The sequence below is a fragment of the Hetaerina americana genome, unplaced genomic scaffold (genome assembly GCF_022747635.1).
Source record: "Hetaerina americana unplaced genomic scaffold, ioHetAmer1.1.p SCAF_5, whole genome shotgun sequence".
Lineage (NCBI taxonomy): Eukaryota > Metazoa > Arthropoda > Insecta > Odonata > Calopterygidae > Hetaerina > Hetaerina americana.
The window spans coordinates 15,979,858-15,999,991 of record NW_027287095.1 but is presented as its reverse complement, the minus strand read 5'-3'; the positions used below and the strand labels follow the sequence as shown (position 1 = coordinate 15,999,991).

At 44.2% G+C, this 20,134-nt stretch overlaps 1 protein-coding gene across 1 annotated transcript in view; it reads left to right on the top strand.

Moving 5' to 3' along the window:
* Positions 1–2,218: 2,218 nt before the first annotated feature.
* LOC139693530 (uncharacterized) overlaps positions 2,219–20,134 on the top strand; it is a 171,915-nt gene continuing 153,999 nt past the window's right edge. The window contains 1 exon segment of the mRNA XM_071591725.1: positions 2,219–2,446. Coding sequence (XP_071447826.1) covers positions 2,219–2,446 — 228 coding nt within the window.

Below are 20,134 nucleotides of genomic sequence, written 5' to 3'. Positions count from 1 at the left end.
ATTCACTCTCTTTTCTCTTTTCAACGATGACCGCATCCGAACACAAGAGTACACCCGGTGAAGCACTTTGTCATCCTCTTTGATGATTCTGCTTGAAATAACCGATTTCCTCAATCTAATAAGTAGTTTTTGCAAGAAAAAATTAAACTTCCCCGGTATGTACTGGTTCTTCTTGAATGATGTAACGTTTCAAAAACTTGAAGCCGGAAATAACTACTGAAGTATCGTCGAAGAAGGATCCCCGATCCTTCAGCGAAGATTGTCGTGCGCCATCGCAGCGTGGGGCGCAGAGCGCCAGGCGTTACTCGCTTGTTCCACCTCCCGGCCCTCGCCCCTCGAGGCCGAGGCGTCGGTCCCCGTGTGACGTCACTCGGTTGAGGCGAGATGGCGGGGGGGAGGGAGATCTATTCTCGTGGGACGCGAGTGACGTGCCGGCCCTCCTTTTGGCACGGGGCCCTTTCGTCCCCCCCTTACACCCCACCCCCAAGTTTCCCTCGCAGAGCCCTCCGCCTAGAATTAATATTAGTTCCTCTCGCCCGTCTCAGTGGCGAAGGAGCGAAGCGACGGGCATCGCCTCACTCCTGTCCACCTTCCGCTCTTCGGGGGCAGCCCGCGTGCAGCAAGCAGGGCCGGCCACGCTCGCGGATCCACCGGCCCTGCTCCGTAGATACTTGACCACCGGACGGGAGAAGGAGGACACTCTTCTGTTCCCACGGGATTTCTCTCGCCACCCCTTGTACGGCCCTGGTCCTTGGCCGGAGTCGACGTCTTCTCGGAATCGCGGCTCCGCTGTCCTATTCCTCACTTCGTTTTCGCGGTTTCCGGCATCAAGTCTCGCGGGCGGGTGACCGGGGGGGAGAGGTGAGGGGCGAGCCTTGATTTGCCTCCCAAAGGCGGTGGTTCCCTGCCGGGGAACTGGGGCGTTGCTTCCAGTGGTGGATCCTGTGGGAGGAGGGCGGGTCTCCTGGGCGACGCTGGTTCAGCAGACATCCCCTCTCCATATTCGGGAGCCCACTCCGGCGCCGGGAGACCCCCTTCCGCGCACGTGTCCGCCTCTGGAGGTTCCCTCCGATGTCGTCGGGGGGGAGTGATTCAACCCTTATGTCCCAGTACCTCGGTGACCTTAATTGAAGAGATAGCCTCGTAAGCATTGGTTCATCAGTTCAACGAACGTGTGCCTTCATCGTAAGTGCGTGTGATTGAAGTGCCGCTCTTCCTAGTGCCTTGTGACGATCTACTCTGGAATTCCAGAAAGGGTTGCGACGGAGACAGACGGCCCTCCGAAATTTATTGAAAAGGCCCCTGCAGGAAGGGATCCAGCAGATGTCCATCCACCAACCCACCCCTTTCCTATACCTTTTCTCCATCTGTTACGACAACAATAGTAATGTGACGATAATACGTGCGGCGCTGTGCTTTCTCTGTGCCTTTCTCTCCATCCTAAAGCGACGTGGGAGTTCGGCGTCCCGTTGCCGTGGCTACAGTGACGCTGTCACAGCGGAGTGCAAGAGGCAACCAGCCAAGTATCCTGTCATGCCTGTAGCTCTCCGCCTATTGGGGGGCTGGTAACATTCGGATTTTCCCCTTACTGTTGTCGGAGTGCACGTGTCTCTCAAGGATTCAGGGTTTTTCCAACCCCCACCCACCGTGTATGTGCGTGGTTTGAATAATCAATTCAGCCCCTAAGGACCCTCCTTCGGGACTCCATTAATTGTTTTAGTTCTTATTTAAGATTAGAATCTTCACAGGGAATAGGTGAAATAGGGGCTCGTCAATTATTTCTCCCTTCTGCTATATCACGTGGTTTTCCGTTGACATCTCTGAAATTTCACTCCGTCCTAACTAAGCACGAAAGCTGGATTTTTGTGACACATCGTGACCTGTTACCCCGTGATAATAAGTGGATCTTCCTGTATGCGTACGAAAAGGCCTTTGTTCCACCGTTTCTGGCATAATAGGGGCGCCGGACGTGTTAGTTGAGGGGGAAACCCTGGAGAGATGTAATATACACCTCGAGTATCCTTTCCCTTCGGTCTCCCTCTCCGCAGACCGAATCCGCCCACCTGGAACCGTTCATCGAAGGGACCCTTCCGAAGAACTTCGGACTTGTTTGGGGATGAACCACTCCCCAAGACCGATTCACTGGGACACCCGGTGATCCGGTTCGCCGAGGCGTGAGGAGCGTCTTCGGGGTGTCCGCGAAGAGGACGGCGACGCCATGCACGTGGGCAGCGAGGGGGGCGAGACGGGGACGTCGGTTGGGGATGTGGGGCGAGGGGGGGCGGGGGGAAGGGCCGGCGGGGGACGCTGCTCCACCTTCCTCTACTACACGTGGAAGATATGTTCCTGCATCTTCTCGCACGTGGTTCTCGTCTCTTTGGTTGTTGCCTACTGCATCCTCGGGGCCTTCACCTTCGAGAGCCTCGAGGCGGAACACGAGAGAGACGTGAGTTGACAACCGCCGCCGAATCGTGGTGGATACGAGGAAGGAACCGACCTTGAATTTTGCTCTCTCCTTCCACTGTGCCCAGGGGAAGGCAGTGGACAGCTTGATGAGCATGCTTGAACTTTTTCGCGTGAACTTCTAGTGGGCCAGTATCGTTGATTTGACTCGGGGCGACCCAAAGACAGCGACTGCCTCACTCGAAGGCGGAGAAAAAGTTCACGCATGCGCATCAAGCTGTCCACAGCCACTGGGCACAGTGGTGCCGCCCTAGCATCACTATTGTGCGCGGGAAAATTCAAGGTCTGTTACATTTTTGACAGCCCTCATAGATCCCTTTTAAAAGACTTCCCAACTCCTAGATATTATAATTATTAATGTTAGTTTACCCTTTAGGTTAGGCATTGAATACCAACCGCCACAGTACTCGAAAGCCTCGCATAACGCAAGACGCCCTGACACCCTGTGAACTCTTCTCCAAATAGACGTATTTTTTCTCTCTCCCTTGATTGTATCCAACATCCTAATCCTCCTCCTTCCTCGTTTTCATGTCGTCCTCCACTCTGTGCCATCGCCTATCCAAATACTCTACATCCACCTTTGCTGCCTACTTTGGATTTCACCCAAAAACCCCCTCTCCTCCCCTTTCACCATGCCTAGCACTTCGTTTTTTTCCATTCCACCCGTTTTAATTTTTACGTTCTATCTCAATGTGGGGAGATTTGGCAATAAAATTTGCAAGATACAACATGTAATTAATGGAAAATCGGGAAGGAAGACATGAAATACTACGTATAAACAATATAGAAAAGTTAGTAAAGTATAGAATTTTTTTTATGTTGATATCATGATATGCCTGTGAGAAATGCGATATGAGTGTCGAGAATCCCCGATGAGAAATCCTTGCATCGACTTATTGTAAGTTACACCATTGGAGGCGTGGAGGGGATAATTCCCAAATGAAACACCTAATCAGTCAGATCCCAGGCACGAGAGAGAGAGAGAGAGAGAGAGAGAGAGAGGAATCGGGGAAAAGGGGAGTGTGTGTTAGTTGGGATAATATCAGGGAATACTCGGGGTTAGGAATCTGAGAAATGAACGGATTCGTTCTTTATTACTTCGTAGGAAAAATATTATCCAAAATCAAATAATACTTTTCATCCTTCAGGTTTATTGGTAAATAAAGAGGAAAGGGAGCCCTTAGCAATCAGTCCACAACTACGTGCGAAATTCTAGGATCTGCAGGATTATGCCGTGACACTGTGCGGTCAGGTGTAAAGCGATACGTGGATCATTCAATAGGTTTTTAGAAGAGCCAAGAGTAGAGCTCGTTGTGTCGAAAAAGATTTGCTTTCATTAATCATCTCATATCTCACTATGTACACTGCTGTTGACATTTTAACTATATCCATCACGTGGTTTCATTTTCACAGTCGATGGAAGCAACAGACCTTTGTTTATTAAACAAATGAAAAAATAAATTTCGTGCGGTGATTAAACACTTCTATTTAAAAGTCTTAACGGTTAAAGATATCAAAGTCGAGTTGGATGAAGGTCTTGGCCCATCTTCTCCTGTTTGCGACTGTTTACGATTGGGTGAATGATTTTAAACGTGGCCGCACGTCCACAATAGCTGAACATCGTTCGGGTCGTCCAGTGGAAGCGACTTCCTCCGAAATGATTGGCGAAATTCACGATATGGTTGCGAGTGATCGACAATTCAAATTTCGCGAAATAGTTGACATAAGACACTGCAGTGTTTTCAATTTTGCGTGAAAAATTGCGTTTGAAGGTAATCTCGCAATCGTGTCGTCGATTTCGGAGGTTGGTTTGGCGTTTTTCCGCCGCCATCTTAATGAGTTTCTGGGTTGAAACATAACCTTGGACGAAACATCGATCCATTACTGTACTTCAGAGACAAAGAGGCGGTGGAAACAGTAGGTTTCTAAAGCGGATTCGGCTCCGAAGAAGGCGAGGACGGTGAAATTGGCCGACAAGGGGATGGCCACAGTTTTTGGGATCCTATAGGAATCATCTCCATCGATTACTTGGAAAAAAGACAAATGATGCATAAAGATTAATATATGTTCCTATTAGAATGGTTGAGCAAAGAAATGAAGGAAAAAAGTCCTCATTTGGCTTTATTCGATCTGAGACCTCGACAACGGACAGATAAAATGCATTGGAAATTCCTTAATTAAAATTATATTAATTTAAAAGTGGAACTTCGGTCTTGGGATTAACTTCCCCCAAACCACTGTGCGCTCGTGTTGGCGTATTGTTTCCATCTTACCATCAGGGTCCCCAGTGAAACCCTGATAAGGAACTGGATGAGATAGGTGTAGTTTGTTTGAATCGGGCGGTTATTCCTGAGGAAGAGACGACCACAGGGGATTCTGGTATGCCTGACTTCTGATGTCTTAACTGTCGAGGAAATGCATTCCCTCGAGGGGAATGAGATATTTCCACATCACGCAGGAACGCCCATGATTTTAATGGCAGCCATGGATAGCGTTCCAGGTCTTCCTTTTTCACTTCCATCATCCACCACCAATCTGGCAGTAATATCTGGTGCCAAACTGGTCTGTTTCTTCTATTTTGCATTGATTATAATATCTGACACTTTGACCCTCCTTTCTCACGCACCGCAACGCCACGCAAGTGCGTTGTCTCCTCCATGCATAGATCTTCAAAGTGGAACCACAGGTCATGCAGAGTACTGTTGGTATTCATCCTAGCTATTGCTGTCGCTGTAAACGTTTCTTCAGGGTTTAAAAAAATAAAGGGTTGTGTTGGTGATGGATGAGATGAAGACATGGATCTTTATTGCCAGGATAGCTATGAATTCTCAAATCATCTTCATCCCATGAATCCCAAAATTGGTTCACTGCAGCCGTCCTCCATCATTCTCCATTCACTCTTATTTCCCTCACACCCCCTCCTCATAGCTTTTTCTGTTTTACGTCTCCTTCTTAATGTCTCTTGTGTACTTATCTCTTGGTCTTCTTCGAGGGATATGCCCTTCAATTTCCCCCTCTATCATAATTTTTCCAACTAATCCAATTCGCCTTAATACATTTCTCCTTTTCGCCTTAATTTCCAATCCATCTAAATATTCTTTGCCAGCCGTATAGTGCTCTCCAGATGGCCGTTTACTCCTATGCTCTTCTATGTAAGTACTCCCTAATCGTCCCTCAGTTTCTCTGCCTGCCATTCACCTCCAGCTCCATGTTTCAAAGGCTTTTCTTCAACCTCTTCGCTGGTCGTAAAGTGCTATACTCAGTACGAACGTTTTGAGAAACTTCTTCCTTATTTGTAACCTTTGGTTTTTTTAAACGTGCGGTAGTAGCTACCACTTCTCCACGAACTACTTCTTAGCTTGACATATAGTATATTTCGCTTGATGTCGGTCGAACTTCCCCTGTCCCAAGTTATTCTGCTGCCTAGGTGCGTAGATAAAGGATTCCACTCGTAGTAGTAGTAGTATTTAGGGGAGGCGACCGACAGCTGAGGCCATTTGCGCCATTAGGGATGGAGAGGAAAGGATGAACGGTGGAGAGAAACCCGGCGTCGGCATTAGCCTACTCTTTACGAAAGGCGCCAAGGGGTCCGCAGCTTAACGTCCCATCCGACGGACGGCGTACTCACTCAAAGTGCCCTCCACAAAGCACCTCAAGCAGGGATCGAGATACCACTGAAAAATATTCAACACCGCCAACGGATTTGAACCCGGGCGCTCTGGGTGGGACGCCAGTACGATAGCCACCGCACCATCTAGATCCCCAGATTCCACTCGTTCTAGTTTAACTCCTCCAGTTGTGTGATATCTGCCTTACGAGGAAATCATCGCTAATAAACAAAAGGTTTTGCAAACATAGTGTTAATGCAGCGAGTGTAGGTCCCTATAGAAAAGTGTGAATTTTGGGAAACAGATAATTTAGTCTCTTAGGCTCAGACATTTGAGTTATGTCATTATTTCATTGGCACGTTTGGAAAATTGCATTTATTTAGCGTTCAGATGATGGCCGCATAACATTTTCAACCACAATGAAACATTTGTTAAAGCGATTTCGAAAAATAATTTAAATAATTAATTTCGTTGCGTTCCAATTGGTTATCCACTGCTGTGCTGATTCGGAAAGTAAATTAAAAATGCTGCCTCTTCAGCTAATTTGATGATACCATGCCGATTATTTTTGAAAGTGCTTCATTTTGAAGCGTTATTCATGTCTACGTTTATTACGTGAATCGAATAACTTTCATATCGTCTATTTGAGTGAATCGACTCTGGCATCTGGCAGAGTTGCACCGGGATCGTGTTTAACATCCTAAAGTCAGCTGGGAGGATACGGAAATAAGCAAGGTGTACATATGCAAATGTGTGTGTGTGTGTGCGCGTGTGTTTGAGGTAACGTAAACGGTTTCTCTGTAAACTGTGAGGGAAACGTCTCAAGTCGATCTTGAAATGGTAATACTTGTCGTGGAGAATGGACCATAAAGAATCTAATGAGTTGGTTCGTTACCAATGAGCCACGAGCGATATATGCACTTACTGTCCGCACTCACTTAACACGCGTGAAATTCTGCTGTTGCTCTTCTCTCGCGTTCATCGTTAAAATCTCAACGTTTTGCCCTTCTGGATCTTTGTATGCGGAGTGAACATAGGTTCTTGAAATTTTCTGTTGGTCCCTATTTTGTTCACGGAAGAATCCATAACTCACAATTGTAAACAATTAAATTCCAACTGACTGCCGTCAGCATCGTGATGACATTTTTATTTCTTTACATACGGCGGATATTGGCCTCATAAAACTACGGTATGATTCACCCACGTATTTCTGGGTATCTTTTCCATATTTTAACTCTCGTGTTATCTGATATAAACGAAGTAATTGCATTATGTGGACAGCATTTTAAGTAACTGAATTTGATAGATATTAATGACGTCAAATTAGTGACCAATAAAATATGTACATGGTAATAAATAGATAATTTTATAGTAATTATATCCTGGAAGACTACTTCCAATATTGGTATACATATTTAGCACCTTGTCCAACTCATTGTTGTTGCAAATGAGTTTGGGGGAATCATCGTAACTTTTCCAGAGGGAAAAAGAGGATAAAATAAGATTGATCGGTAGCAGCCAATGGATTTTGTGAATTGAACAACGGCCGGGTATAGGTACGGCGCTTCAGCGCCATCAATTTTCAGGGACGGTGAACTTTGCATCCAAGTACTCGCTCTCTTCTCGCACGATACGCAATCATACCAAAATCAAGCTCAAACACCACTTGGACACATTAGCTGTAAGATTGATATTTAATGAATAACGCCCAAGTAAAACTTTTTAATCCCACATATAAAATAAACTTTCATGCGACCCAGGTTTCACTGATGTGCAGCCCAAATCATCAGGCCAAGCCAACATTATCCTGAATATCGGTAGAAATATCTCATTCTCCACACCTCGTTTGTCCTTCCTAACACTTTTATCCCCAAAATGTCTCTCAATAGTCTGCTTTATCTCATAAAATATACCAAAAACTTGAGCATTTCTTTCTTCCATTAGTTTCTTAAGGTTTATACCTTCGTTAATTTCTTTGTAAAATCAAGGTTCGCTCTCCTTGATTACTTTCATGTTTGTTTTCACGGTATGGTTTTGGTTTATCTTGAAATTCATTCTTCAGTCCATTCAATATATTCTTATTTCTGTGTGTTATTGATAAATTGTTACAAAATTTGCCTTATTAGACGTTTTCTCCCTATCAATAAATGTAAACTTCATATTCATTTTTGATTACCTCTCTAATATCAGCCTCAAGGTTGATTTAGCATCTCGATTTCATCTTCCTCTTGTGAATCCAAACTGATTTTCTCGAATATGCTGTTCTGTTATTTAAATCTGTTCTTCATCGCATCAATTAGCATATTTATGGCATTTGCGACTCTACGGAATTTGTCTGTCACTAGTATAATGCATTGTTTAGTCCTTTGCCAAACCTTCGAATTTAATTATTGCCTAGTCCTCCGGTAGTCCCTTCGTTTCGTGGCAGTATTTTTACTTCAAAGAATGGGTGCCTCTCCTCTTTCCGTAAGTTCTTCGATGGCTATGTCGTTGATGCATGTAACCCTGCCTGAAATTAGATCCTTCAAATGTTATTTAATTTCAAATCTTTCCTTCTCTAGTTATTGATGGACATAGTTTCTCCTGTTTAGTTTATTCATCTTCTTTTTCGATACATCGAATTTATTGCTCAGTATCCTCTCCACAAAATATGGTCATTGACTCAGGATGATAGGAGTACATTGGAGGCTTTTGAAATGTGGGCGTGGTGAAAGATGAAGAAGGTGAATTGGGCAGAAAGGGAAACAAACGAGGAGGTGCTTGGCATGGTGGGGGAGGAGGATAGCGGATTTTTGGGAGAAATCCTACGGAGGCAGGACAAATGGATGCAGAGATTATATTGATCGGCAGTGGGATGCTGAAGACTGTGATAGAGGGGGAGAATGTTAGGCAAGTGAGGAAGGGGCAGGAATAGTATAAGGATGTGGACGGGATGAAGGGAGGCAGGAAGTATTCGGAGATGAATAGGGGCTTGTTGTCGAGTAGGATGTGGTGGTTTTTTAGGAGAGAAAAGATAATTATTTGGGAGAGTTATCCATCTATAACCTTCCTTAACCAGTTGATAACCTTTAATAATAATCCTTTCCTCGGTGAAATTTCCCCACAAGTGCACGATTTACATCCATCGCAGACCTCTTCATTAATCGCCAATTTATTTCGCTGTTTCATTGACTTATTAACTCCTGTTTTATGTTAGGAATTTTATTAACTTTAATTTCTAATATGATTTGTCTTCTTGTCCCTCCCGTCCAAACTTTCTTCAACATCTTTCAGCTCTACTCTTATTCGTTCCAAACTTCTTCTATCAATCTACATTTGTCGGTAATATCCATCTTTCTTTTTTTACGATATATAGGTTTACTTCCTTTCTGCCGTCACTTTGGTATTTCTTAATCCATCCAGGGGTGATTTCTTAAGTCATCAGTGGCTTGGCCATAGCAACCGCTTCCCTCGATGCTCCATGTATATTCAGCATTTCTATCAGGACTAGGTCCTCTTTCTTGTACCCGTTATTCTCTCATATTGAGTTTTCAGTTGCTACATCGAAGGTTGGTTTCTGGCGACTCTCCAATCTGTATCCTGTTCCAAACTGCCAATCTCTCTTCATTCCATCGTTACTCCTCGCACCGGCATGTCCTACTTCTCATAGCTCCATCAAGGCTTTCCTTCATAGTTCGTCCCTTTCGTGTTTCCTTCTCTTTTGGTCTTCAGCAAGATGTGTCTTGCCTCTTCCTGTGACAAATCAGGTTTCCTCCTCTTATCGTAAGTATCCACCATAGATTTCACCCACTTCGTCGTGCTATCGTCCGCATCTCACATCCGTAGAAAAGTTGACTCCATGTTTAACTCTGAGCGAATCGCTTCCTTATGCTTATGGTAGTACTACTACCTTGATCAAAAAGTTCCCGGAATAACCACCGTGTGGCGCTCCCATCGTTCCGATTTGAGTTCTGTTTTTTTTGTTAAATTGGTACATCTGTTGTTGATATTCCCTTTAAATCTTAGTGTCATAACTTGACATTTGCAAAAGTTACGTAGCCAAGAGTACATCTATCTCTGTGTGTGTTGGCGATTTTTTACAATTTCAGAAATGGATTTAAATTTGCAACAACGAACTTGTATTAAATTTTGCGTAAAAAACGGATTTAGTGGCGCACGGACGTTGGAAATGTTGGAAAAGTGTTTCGGCAACGATTCTCTAAAAAAAACGGTCGTTTACCAGTGGCACGAGCGGTTCAGAAGTCAATCGAAGATGATGAACGCAGTGGCAGACCATCGACATCGAAAGTCGGTGAAAAAATTGATAAAGTAAAAGAAATGTTGGTCAATAACCGCAAATTAACCATCAGAGAAATAGCGGAGGACTTGAACATTGCCTATGGATCCGCCCAAGACATTGTGGTTAATGATTTGGGTTTCCGTCGTGTAGCATGCCAAAAGACCTCAATTTCATGCAAAAAAGAGACCGTGTTGACGTCGCAAAAGACATGATTTGCGAGGCTGAATCCGATCCCACATTCATCAAAAGGATCATTACTGGAGACGAGATTTATGGGGGTTTATGAGTACGACACGCAATCCAGACATCAGGCAAGTGCAACAATTTCAGAGCGTAAAAATCATTCGCCTTGACTGGGACTCGAACCCAGATCCCTCAATATCCGGTCGAGTGCTTTAGCCACTTAAGCTACCGAGGCGTCCTCTTAAACTCTGAAATTTCAGAGTTTCAGAGTTTAAGAGGACGCCTCGGTAGCTTAAGTGGCTAAAGCACTCGACCGGATATTGAGGGATCTGGGTTCGAGTCCCAGTCAAGGCGAATGATTTTTACGCTCTGAAATTGTTGCATTAAAATGCACATTAGCGGATGACTCCGTTAAAAGTTACTGTTGCGGCATCTCCCGCAGTTTCTTTGGAATTTATCAGGCAAGTGAATGGCGTTCACCAAATGAGCCGAGACCAAAAAAACCACGTCGTTTTCAGTCAAAAAAGAAGGCAATGCTGACGGTTTTCATGGATTACAACGGTGTAGTGCATCATGAATTTTTGCCAGAAGGCCAGACAGTAAACAAAGAGTATTATTTGGGCGTTATGAGACGTTTGCGTGAAGCAATTCGCCGAAAGAGACCAGAAATGTGGGCAGAAAACTCGTGGATTTTGCACCATGATAACGCACCGTCGCACAGTGCTATCATTATTCGTAATTTTTTGACGAAAAATGCAACAAATACCATCCAACAGCCACCGAATTCACCTGATTTGGCTCCCTGTGACTTCTTTCTGTTCAATCGAGTTAAAAAACCATTACGGGGAACGCGTTTTAGCAGCCGAGAGGAAGTAATGGAAAAATCGCAGGAAGCACTGATGGACATACCGAAAACCGAATATAAAAAATGTTTCGAGGATTGGATCAAGCGCTGGCATAAGTGTGTTGCAGTCGATGGGGATTACTTTGAAGGGGACAATATAGATTTAGATGAATAAACTTGTATTTTTAATTTTCTGAATAAATTCCGGGAAATTTTTGATCAAGGTAGTATTTGCTTTTAGTCGCTTTTTGTCCTGATAGAAATCTTTCTTTTCTTTTGAGGAGGAGGGAATTAGTGGCAGGGACGCTTAGTTAGGATGGCAAGAAAAGTTTCGTCCAAACTTTAATATGGAGCGTGGTTTTGTGCAGCGCGGAAATATGGTCACTCAAGCAGGATGATAGGCGTAGAGTGGAGGCTCTTTGAAATGTGGGTGTGGAGAAGGGTGGAGAAGGTGAAGTGGACAGAAGAGAAAACAAACGGGACAATGATGGGAATGGTGTGGGATGAAAGAGGATTGCTTATGAGGAAAACCCACCTAGGTGGGAATCGAACCCGCGAACTCTGAGTTGGCGAGCGAGGACGTTAACTCGCCGCCACAGAGGCCTGACTGTTCGGGGAAATCCAAATGAGACTGGAAAAATGGATGAAAAACATATTGGTCGGCAGCAGGATGTTGAACACCTTGACGGAGGGGAGAATGCTAGGCAAACGAGGAAAGGGCGGGAATAAAATAAGGATGTTGGACGGAATGAAGGGAGGAAAGAAGTACACAGAGATTAAGAGGGGCTTTGTTGTTGAGTAGGATGTTGGGTTGTTTGTTAGGAGAAACAATATATCTATTTGGTAGTTGTGTCCATCTAAAATCTACCTTAATTTGTAGATTACCTAATAATAATAATATATAGACTTTGATTAAAAACTTATCTCAGCACAGAACGCAAAGAAAGGACACTCGCGTATTAAAAGAAGATTCGGAAGACGGCAGCGTATTGAAGAGGATCCCATTGTAATGTTGAATGTCAGGTTGTGTTGTATTTCAGAGAGAAAAAGGAATCGTCGCTGTACAGATTGGTAGCTTGTGTGAATTCCAAACCTACCTTAAACCGGAGATGAACAATAATAATAAACACCTTCGTCGTAATTCATACTGATCTCACGATGTTCCTCTTTCTTCTTCCATCGCTGGTGGCCTTGTCGTACAAATAAGCCTCCCTATAAAATATTTATTATGTTATATCACGTCACGACCAGAATAACCGTCTCTGGGTTGGGCACGGGTACCGCAGGAGTATATCCGCACCCACATTTACTCTCCCTGCCCGTACTCCTCTCCTCCTGCCTCTTGTTGACGATACGGGATGAGATTGGAAGGGCCGAAGGGTGCGTGGGTATCATACGCCCGAGCGCGCTCAGTTATCAAATGATCTCATTCATGCGTGCCGTCATAAACTGTAAAACTGACAATAAAAAAAGAAAGCGCATTAATTTGCTTTTGACTAATTTTCAAAGTTCAGATACGTGCTTAGTTCCTTCGCAACAAAAAAATCTTTACGAAGACATCATCTCCTTGATAGTAAATACCATGCGAATTTTAGAAGTACGATTTAAATGCTGCAATGTTTCCCAATGTACAATATGTCTTGTGTTTGATCCAGAATGGTATGAGCTGACCACATCAACGAGCGCTGAAATATTGTTGCTCTTTTTTAGAAGTGATGAGATTTCGCCATCATTTGGAAAGTTCATCTGTTTGCTAATCTGACAAAATAGAAAAAGACAATCGCCATTTGGAAATGTCATGTTTTCTAAACTTTATGAAGCATTTGCTCTGAAAAGATGTATTTATTTTGATTAATAGTTTTCCTGCGGAAGCATCCAACTCATCCCTACTGCCCACCGCATTGGCCTTGAGTGTAGCGTATACGTGCATATAGTTATCAACTCATTTTCAGGATTGAGCTACGTAGTTTTGGGGTTCGAAATTGAGCGCTCTCTTAACAATTTACGTCTTTTGAGTTCGATTAGAGCCGAAATCAACTTTCGAGGATCGGTGTTGAGTTAAGAGCCGCACTGATAAGTTTCATGAAACATGACTTAGCAATAGAAATTAGAAGAAATCTGTGCTTTGCGCTATTTTTACCTGAAATATCTATGGCGCTAGAATGCAAACCCATTCATGGGAATTGTTTTTCAAAGAATCCTTCAGAAATATTTTGCACCAGGGAACTTTTGTATAATTCAGAGAAAATTTTTATTTTGCTCACTCAGGCTTTGGTAGAGTTCACAGCTGTTTTCAAGGTCGAGTTTCCGTTCACATTTGTGTCACTGGGAATTATGAAAGTAGTTCACGGTGCCTCCCTCATTAGTGTTAGTCACGCGGTATCACTTATCGCTTAAAAATCGGTGAGACTCCACTGGGACCAGACGCCTTTGCAGCCGCCTCACTGAGGAACAGACTGTCGCTGCGCGGACTACCGTTCGTCTGGCTCCTACCCATCGACCTATTGGCGGTCCTACCTGGAAATATTATCATTGCTCCCGCCAGCATAGCTCTAGGGGTCATCGGAACGCAAAAGCCCTTCCACCACGTCATGGTTGTAGGTGCCCATGGTTTGCGAATCCGTGTGAATGCTAAGGAAATATTTTGTGTAATGTGGCTTCTGTCAAAATATCGGTGAATATTTTGGTATTACAAAACCTTTTACAGTAGTTCATGCGCGGTTTTCTGTGACGTCTCTCTCTCTCTCATTCTACAGGGTACGTTCCAAAAGTAATGCTTTTATTTTTTTAAAGTAATTTATTGAACAGATTTGCACAAACACTTAGAGTTCTTCAAAGTACTGTCTTTGGGCCTCTACATAGTTTTTCCAGCGACTCTGCCATGACCAGTACGCGCCTTGGAGGCGTCTTCTGGGACCTCTCGCAAGGTCTTCGTCACGGCTGATTTGATCTCTTCTATGGACGAAAAGCGGGTTCCTTTCAGGGCTGCCTAAATCCGAGGGAGCCAAAAGAAGCCTGCTGGGGCGACGTCAGGACTGTTGGGGGCGGGGGGTTGGGTAGCGTTGGCACCTGGTGTTTGGCCCGGAACTCACGGACTCGTAGCGAGTTGTGGCAAGGCGCGTTGTCGTGATGGAGTTGCCGTGATGGAGATATCTTTTCTCGTCCTGATGACCCTTTTTCGGAGTATTCCTAGCACATCCACGTTGTAGGCAGCGTTAACTGTCTGTCCTTGAGGAAAAAACTCCTTATAGACCACTCCTTTACTGTCGAAAAACACAATGAGCATTGTTTTCACTTTTGGTTTGCTCATTCTAGCCTTTTTGGGCCTTTGGTAGTGGTCGGTGTGCCACTGGGAGGTTAGGCGTTTTTTTTTCTGTGTCGTATTCAAAAACCCTGGTTTCATCACCAGTGATAACGACGTCCAAATAATCAGGTTCATTTTCAGTACGTTGCAAAAGTTCACTTGAAATTTCCACTCAGTTGGTCTTTCGTGACACGATCGGTGCGCAGAGGTTTACAATAACTGATTTCCTGCCGCCTCCATTGCTTAGAGAGCACTAAGGCCGGTGTTGAGGCAAAGCTTAGCGTCCCTCACGCCTACTCCAAATGACTCGATCCCACTCCGACCAATAGGAGCGGCGCGGAAAATTTTTTTGGAACACTCCTCGTATCTATCGTCTAGAGTTAGCTATCGTCTCCGGACATAGTTACACAGGTTAAATGTACTGTGTTAATTTGAGGCAGGTTAGTTATCTGAGGATGTTAAGGACATATTACAGGCCTCCACTTACTATGGTAGATCATATCACGTACGTGAAATCAGGGCGATAGATAGATAGAAGAACGGATCGAATTAAAGCATGCTTTTTCCCTCGTGCCATTAGAGATCAAAATAGACATGACAGCAATCGCATTGGAGATCAGTAGAATTGGCGGTGTATCTATTTTTTTCGATATCCTGCATGTTCTTTCCTAATATACCCATCTTTTTAACAGTTCTAAGGCATGATTTGAATGTACGTATCCTGTTATTAATATTACAGAGGTAGCATGACTTGTTTTTTCTTGTGATTTTATTCTAGTTTACGGGTGGTGACCTAACACCCCCGCCACATGCCCTTGCGGCGGTTTGCGGAGTACTGTGTAGGTGTAGTTAGTTCATAGGCGTAGGTGAAGTATTTACAAATCTCTATGGCCTCTCTCTACTGTCTCGGATAGATACCGAGTTTTCTTCGCCATTATTTCTTCGATTTGCATGACCCGCGTATGTAAGATTTCCCATTTTCACGGTAGTCCTCTGGTGTCAGTCACCTCTTGCTATCAGTCAAGAGGGCGCGCCAATCTGGAGGCAAGTGGCGGAAGTGGTTCCTCAGAAGCGTTAGCTTGCGAATGCGTGGCACGTGACTTACGCACGTAGAGGAGTCGGAAGGTTTCCTTCATGTAAGGGATCGGAAGCAATTATGCCGCTTCCCTTCATCCGCTGAGCACGCGATGGAATAGGAGTCAAACGTGTGCAGGTAAAATTTTACCGCATAAGTTTAATAATAATAACAAAAAATTTTTATTGCTCTGGGAGCAAAGTCCCTTGGAGCAGAATACATGTTACATGAGGTTTTGAAACCTATGGAGTGAAACAGGTTTACATAATGCATAGAATAAGGTAATTAAACCAGTCACAAAACACAATTTAACATCATTTGAACGAAACATATAGTACAATACATACATACAAATACAAAGAACAATAGTTAAATATTTAGCTTGATAGAACTGTAATAAGGTCATTTTGGTAGTGTGGTAGACAGATATTCAAACATTTTCCTGTTGAATTGGGATGTGCTCCTGGATAATTTTACTTTATTAGGCAAACAGTTCCATAGTTTACAGGATGAAATACTGCATGACTTTTCATATATAGCCGTGCGGTATTTGGGAAGATGGAATGTTTTTGTAATGCGGGTTGATCTCTTTAGTTTACTGCATAAGCAGTTTCAATAAATTTTATGATATTTGCCTGATGAATTTATTCGCACTTCTGTGTATTGCATGGAGATGCGGAGACTAGAAAGAGTGATACATATTGGCACGTTTCCCATCTAGTACCAAGAAAAACTTACTTGAAAACAGTCGGAAGCAAAAAAAAAGAACGACGGTGCTATTAGAATCTTTGTAATTGGTGGAGTTGGAAGTCGCCGGGGATTGTTGTAGTTCGCTGAAGGAATCATTTCTGAGAGGATGGCTATCGCTTATGCATGCATTTCGGAAAACCGTATTATTTGACAAACCAGATGTTTGCATAATACGAGTGTTTCCGAAGTTTTCCTCATCTCCCGAATGAATCTTCTGAAATGTAATGCATGGATGGATTCATGAACAAAAAAGTGAATTCGATTTATTTTCGTCAGTCTTGTCTTCGGGACGGAATTAGAAATAACAAGGAAGAGGATTGATCTCCAAAGGCAGACCCTGTGGCACCCCCCGCCGACTTGGCCGGCCAGGAAGACGACTTCAAAGGCGAATCTTCTCTTTATTGACTTTCGGTGTGGATTCGCCTCGATCGCAGTCAGTTAAGTCGAAGTCGACCTTTCACCTTCACCATTATTAGGTTTTAAGACAGGTACATGACACCTACGGTGTTGCTGGTGCAAATTCAAATATGAAGAAGGAAGAGGTTTTGAATAAACATTCCCATAGGGTAGAACTAGAAGGTCAAATGTTTGTTGGTGGTAGTTGATTTTCCCTCAATTTTGAAAACCATGTCAATTAGGTCTGTAAAAAAATCGTGTAAAACATTGACATTTTATCCAAAGTAATTTTTATCGATGTAAACGAGGCTTCTGGTGGACAAATAATAACCGATGATAACCCCCCACTTTTATGTCTGCCTCAAGTCTCTTTGACACAGGCAAGGACATTGTATAAAAACTGCAGAAATTGTTGTCAAGGGATATACTTAACCTTATTAATCAACCCAAATGTTGTTTTGGTTGGCGAGCTCTCCTCGCACTAAGGCCTAGTCTCTCGAATCGATATGATGTCTAGCAAATGCCTACCAGGACGGTATGTGTGAAAATAACGCCTGTGAGAAGACGACACAATCGCTCAAAAGAGAGTACAGGCCTCACCAATATTAAAATTAATGCAATATATGGCAATTTGTCATGGCATTTTGAGTTATGTGTGTGTTCCCTACGAGGTCTGTCCAATAAATACGCGACCTGAGGCCATAAAAACCTTTTTAAATTGATTTTGTCCCCTTCATAGTACTCTCCATTTGTTGCTTTGCACTTATTCCATCTTCTTTTCCACTGTTTAAAGCGCCTTTGGTAGTCCTCGGCAGTTAGACTTTTTAGTTTTCTTGTCGTTTCTTGCTTTAGCGTGTCCACATCTCCTCAGTCATGTACCCTCATCACATTTATGCATTAAACAAGGACAACAGAAACTAGTATAACTGACACGATACGCACTGCTCGACGATCCGCCAAGTACAGACGGCTCATTGGGTCTCAGGCAACTAGCGCCGCTAGTGGGTGGGGCAAGAGTCCGCGTCACGCGTTACCGCTAGAATGCACCAGTTCGCGCATTTATTGCGCAGACCACGTATATTGTTATTTTTCCTCTGAACAGATTCGATGATTGCGGCGATGCACAGTTTTCAAGTACCGCCTCTTTTTTCCCCGTGTCACGTTAGCCTCGCTTCATGCCAACCGGTGGTATGCACGCCATCTAGCTATATCACTGATCTCGGAGTACCACCTAGTTTAGAATTATGAACGTGAGCCTGATCCATTAAACACTGGCACACAAATAACATAGATATCCCAGGCGGCAATCTACAGTCGCTCCAATTTTTAAAATTGGAAGCAGGGGGGTGTTAGAGAATAATAGGCCAATAAGCCTGAATAGTGTTACTTTAAAATTTTTCTAAAGATACTAACGCATTACATAAACACAGCTCGAAATACTCCATTGCGAAGACTCAATGAGTCCCTGTCAGCGTGGGTTTAAAAGTGGTTGACACCCAAATGATTGCGATTACTCAGGATCAAGTCGATGCTCACAACCGTAAGAAGCAAGTAGATGCTCTTGTGATGGACTTGGTTGAAGCATTCGATATGTTTAATCATGATATATTGATTGATAAGATCAGAAAAATGGGGTTGGAAATGAGAAAAACAAATTAGACATTTGTAGTAGTAGTATTTAGAGCAGCAGACCGAAAGCTGAGGTCATTTGCCCCGTAAGGGATGGGCAGGAAAGGATGAAGGGTGGAGAGAAACCCGGCGTCGGCATTAGCCTACTCTTGACGAAAGGTTCCAAGGGGTCCGCAGTTTAACGTCCCATCTGACGGACGGCGTACTCACTCATAGTGCCCTCCACAAAGCACCTCAAGTAAGGATCGAGATACCATTGAAAAATATTGGACTCCGCCAGGATTTGAACCCGGACCCTCTGGGTGGGGATCCAGTACGTTAGCAACCGTCTCATCTCGATTCCCCTTGGGCATTTATTACTGAGAGAAAACAAAGAGTTAAAGTGGGTTACAGATGAACAAGAGAGCTGATGACGAAAGAAAACGAATTCGGCCCAAAATGCAATTCATTCACCCCTTGCAGCTCGCCCCCCTGAACCTCGCCCTCACATAGGCCCCCCTGAACCTCGCCCTCACATAGTTGTGTGACGAATGACGCAGAATGGCCCTCAACTTTACCTTACAAGGGCGAGCGAGATATTGCCTCGCGGTGTGAGAGCGCTGAAAACACTCAAATCGCAGCTGACTGACTCGGAGATCACTCCGCCCGCGATAGGGAATACCCCTTCCTAGCCAGGGACTCCTGAGGTCCACACCACGTGACCTCTTCGTCAGTTCCTGGCTGTGTGCGTGATTCTGTCTGCCCGAGCGCCATCGAGGGTGGCGCATGGCTCTCATTGCGAAGGACGAGTTTTCCAAGTTTACTCTTTACAAGGTCTGTCCCAAAAGTAGTATGACTTATTTTTTCCCGGATAGACGGACGGACGGGCGGCGGTTTCTCTGCCTGGGCTCCAAGGAAGGGAGTCTAAGGAAAGGCTGGAGGCCGGAGGCAGTTAGCTCCCAGCCTTTGCGGAGTGCGGATCGTTCGTTTGCGATACCTCCATAACGTGACCTCGTTACCCTCTGTCATGAACCGCTTATTGTAGCAGCGCTGTGCCATCAAATTTTGCGTGAAAACCGTGAAAGAGACTCATCACATGGTCAAGGCAGCTTATGGTTTTAACGCCATGGGTAAATTGGGTGTTTTCGAGTGGCGTAAGTAGTTTTGGGGGGGGGGGGGGGGTAGAGAAGATATCGAAGACGCCGAACGTTCAGATCGCCCTTCGACCTCAAAAAATGTAGAAAATCTTGCAAGAGTTAATGCTTTGTTGGACAGGGATCGCAGGTTAAATGTTCGGAGGGTTTCTTATGAACTTCGCATCCCTAATCCCTAAGGGCGATATTTCTAATAATTTTGAATTAATGTATCAATTCTGGCAAAAAATATTTTTTAATCGACTCAGTCCTACTACTTTTGGGACAGACCTTGTACTTAGAGCACGCTCGCTTTACACTCAGCTATTCGATAACTTTGCTAATGTTTTAATGTATTCCTGAAGCTTAATAGTTTGGTTGTAACTCCACGTTTGATGAGTGCATACTAATTTTCCAATACTTTTCCTCGTTCCCCCTGGCTTCTTCGTTCCCCACCCGGGCAATCGAACTCTGTTAGGTTCAGCGTTGTC